The 2133-nt window shown below is 47.1% G+C and overlaps 1 protein-coding gene across 2 annotated transcripts; it reads left to right on the top strand.

Annotated features, from left to right (window-relative positions):
• The first annotated feature begins 786 nt into the window (after nucleotides 1–786).
• Nucleotides 787–2133, top strand: LOC134460216 (uncharacterized). Of its 2 annotated transcripts, none has more exons than XM_063212667.1 (2): nucleotides 787–1500; nucleotides 1869–2133. In XM_063212667.1, exons 1-2 carry the CDS (start codon nucleotides 949–951, stop codon nucleotides 2028–2030), a joined length of 714 nt encoding a protein of 237 aa, XP_063068737.1. In that variant the 5' UTR covers nucleotides 787–948; the 3' UTR covers nucleotides 2031–2133. The 2 variants fall into 2 exon arrangements, with proteins under 2 accessions (XP_063068737.1, XP_063068738.1); XM_063212668.1 differs by having other exon boundaries at nucleotides 799–1497.

Here is a 2133-nt window from a genome sequence, read left to right as displayed (position 1 = left end):
GCAAAACCCCCTAACTCCATTTCTGAAGACCTGCACTTCTATATTTTTAGAGAACCCAATTGTTCGGTAATCTCCAGTGGCAACAGGGACTGCGCAATTAATATACAGTATAATGCGCATTTAATTGATGTAACTCTGCTGAGCTTATGAACACTCTGATGAAGGCCTAGTGCCGAAACGTCAGCACCAAAGGAAAAATAAAAAAAGTGGTGAATTGTGAAGAAGCAGTGTCGCGCTCTTCCTTGAGTTAAATGAACTCTGCTGATCTTAAAATCTGGGGAAAAAACATCTACCATCTTCTCTCTAGCTGTAATCCACACAAGGGGTCAGGAAGACATAATATGCGACCTTGCGTCCTCCACTTGTGCTTGTGGCCTCGTACCAGGAAGTAATACGTCGTGATGACATCACTAACAACAGCATTATATTTCAATATCTCGCAAAAGCTCAATTGTAAAGTCATTTTCTCATTTTCAAACAGGATGGTAAATGAAGAATAGTCCCCCAAAAATTGTTTTGGCTAGGCTGACAGCTGGAAAACTTAATTGTTTTCTCCATGGAGGCGGGGCATCAGCAAAACGTGAGGCCACAAGCCCAAATGGAGGACGCAAGGTCGCATATTGGAATGCACCCATTGTAAGCAACAAATCTCATGATTTTCAACCAATCTCACGATCCTGATGAGCCTACAGGCGATCGGACAGGTGAAACAGCTGATTGGTAGAATCACCTGAGTTAATTGGGTCACCTGAGCTAATTGTGTCATCTGTTGATTGGTTGGTTTGATTCATCTGAATGACGTAAACGAACTGAAATAAAATGGCAGGTGTTTTATTCTCTCGAGCCAGGACTGATGCCTCTGGTTTGTACGAGACCTTAGTCTACATATTAGAAAGCAAACAAACGATTGTTAACTTTGAAATTTGAGCCAAATTTGAATGTCTCACTATGGACAAAGATGTGGTGTTGGAAGGCATGTCCTCACTGCTTGGAGTACCAGTCTCTCGTGTGCCTAAGCGTGGCAGGCATGGCGGCAGGAGACCGAGTCGGCCTGTTCTGCCGGTGCAGAAGTTCATGTCCAGTATGATCGACCGCTCCTCTCTAGCAGGAGAGCTGCACATCGACGAAGAGGAGTTCTTCGATTCAAAGTACGATTATGACTTCCGCGACCTGACCGATACCACTGCGTGCGTGAGGGGCAATGAGCCCTACAAGCGGCCTGCAGGGTGGTACCGCGTTGCGCTGAGGGTACGGTGGAAGTACCCGGATGGGAACACCTGGCTAGGCCCAGAGGGGTGGCGAAGTCGCTCGGCGTGGGGCGAATGGCCTGTGTCCTTCCACGGCACCTCCATCGACGGGGCGAAGGGCATCATCCAGGAGGGGTACAGAGCAGGAGACGGGAACTACGGCAGGGGGGTCTACTCCACGCCTGATATCGAAATGGCAGAGGACTACGCCGCCATCTTCACGTCAAAAAAGACCGGCCAGACATACAAGGTGGTGCTGCAGAACTGTATTGTTTGTTATATTGTTGTGAACTAAAACGTTCCATTAAGTCTATGGGATGGTCCACTCTAGTAATGCTTAAGCTAAAACAATTGTAATGCTGTTTGCAAACCTTGCTGTGCCCTTAAATTGTGCCCCCTATTGTATATGTGAGTGTGACCTTCTCACGTAGGCCTATCTGTGCCGTCACGTGTTTTAGGATTTTTTTTATTCAAGACTTGAGCAGGTTACAACACACAAGTTCACATTATTGTTCTACAAATCTTAACAATGCAACACAAAGTGAATCATGTATTGTTGTATGTACATGCATTTTATTTATTGTCTGCTAACCCCGGTGTTGTGTTTTTTTCTCCTCTTAGGTGGTTCTGCAGAACAGAGTCAACCGGAGGTACCGGGAGATCTGCGAGCGACCGGACTACTGGTTGGTACCGGTTCCAGAGGGCACGTCGCCAGAGGAGGAGAGGGACATTGTGGGCAGAGCCATTCGCCCCTACGGCCTCCTGTTTAAAGAGGTCCAGTGACTGGGTCGTCAACAGGGCTACACTGGGACCAAATAATAGGCCTTGACATTTCTGCATGACCCCCCTCTAAATTGAGGGAGCCAGTCTGTAAAAAAATGCAACA

Source organism: Engraulis encrasicolus, chromosome 12 (assembly GCF_034702125.1).
Source record: "Engraulis encrasicolus isolate BLACKSEA-1 chromosome 12, IST_EnEncr_1.0, whole genome shotgun sequence".
In the NCBI taxonomy this organism is placed as follows: domain Eukaryota; kingdom Metazoa; phylum Chordata; class Actinopteri; order Clupeiformes; family Engraulidae; genus Engraulis; species Engraulis encrasicolus.
The sequence above is the reverse complement of the archived record's forward strand: the minus strand, read 5'-3'. Positions and strand labels throughout refer to the sequence as shown.

Excerpts from the sequence above, each read along its gene's own strand:
- LOC134460216 (XM_063212667.1), top strand. The coding sequence starts at position 949 with ATGGACAAAGATGTGGTGTTGGAAGGCATGTCCTCACTGCTTGGAGTA. Across the intron at positions 1,501-1,868 it reads CCGGCCAGACATACAAGGTG|GTGGTTCTGCAGAACAGAGT; the intron begins GTGCTGCAGAAC and ends TTCTCCTCTTAG.